The 919-nt window shown below is 36.3% G+C and overlaps 1 protein-coding gene across 9 annotated transcripts in view; it reads left to right on the forward strand.

Annotated features, from left to right (window-relative positions):
* Positions 1-919, forward strand: part of FAM135A (family with sequence similarity 135 member A) — a 59,519-nt gene that overhangs the window by 40,479 nt on the left and 18,121 nt on the right. For all 9 annotated transcript variants that reach the window (XM_072408495.1, XM_072408494.1, XM_072408489.1 and 6 more), the window contains one exon: positions 446-600. In XM_072408495.1, coding sequence (XP_072264596.1) covers positions 446-600 — 155 coding nt within the window. The remainder of the gene's footprint in view (positions 1-445; positions 601-919) is intronic.

The raw sequence follows: 919 nt of genomic DNA on the forward strand, positions 1-919 counted from the left end.
TGTGTGTGTGTGTGTGTTTAGCATTTTTTTTGTTGGTAGATCATTTTGACTTGGTCATTTTAAAAGTAGCTCACAACCCAAAAAAGTGTGGGCACCTCTGATCCAAGTCTTCTAAACAGGCCCAGGTTTTGCAGTAAGTATAAATAAATTGAAAAACTATATTGTCATACTGTATTAAGCTACAGAGTGTCATTTTGTAAAATTTTTGGTTTGTAGTGTGCCGTAGGTTTTTTTCAATGTGAAAAATGTGCCATGGCTCAAAAAAGGTTGAAAAACATTTCTATGACTCACCCCTTTCCAAGCTACTGTATGGAATTTTAGGTCTCAAACCATTGGTCTCCCACTAATGTTTCAGTTGAGGTGACCTTCTTGGGTAATAATTTTCTAATGTACAATAAGGTGTTATTTAAATGTAATTCATGCTACTGTGTTTTCTTCTCCACAGTGCCCAAAGTCATCTTCAGATGTCAACAGCGATAAAGAATTCCTCCTACTTCAGCTCTCTTCCTCCTCTCCCTTTAGAGTGCAGTGAGCTGGATGGGGATTTTAACTCTCTACCTATTATTTTTGAAGATAGGTATTTAGATTACATTACGGAAGGTAAGTACATGCTGGATACCGTGTATGCTAACATATTGGGTACCCAACATCTTTTATCTTTTAGTATATAATTATACTTTTTATTCCTGATACTAGTACTGGACCTACAGATACAAATTTCTGCCAGTAGCCACAATTGTCAAACAATATTATTATCCTTAACGCTAAGCAAGCATTTTTCTTTATGCCTGTGTAGACTGGTAGAAGAGGTTGACATAGGCATTCTGTAGGCAGTGCCATCTACCGGTATGACCTGGGTATAAACCAAGATTGTTCTATTATTGGCATATGGTATATTGGTGTATGTATATATGTGTGT

The sequence above is a fragment of the Pyxicephalus adspersus genome, chromosome 4 (assembly GCF_032062135.1).
Source record: "Pyxicephalus adspersus chromosome 4, UCB_Pads_2.0, whole genome shotgun sequence".
Taxonomy (NCBI): domain Eukaryota; kingdom Metazoa; phylum Chordata; class Amphibia; order Anura; family Pyxicephalidae; genus Pyxicephalus; species Pyxicephalus adspersus.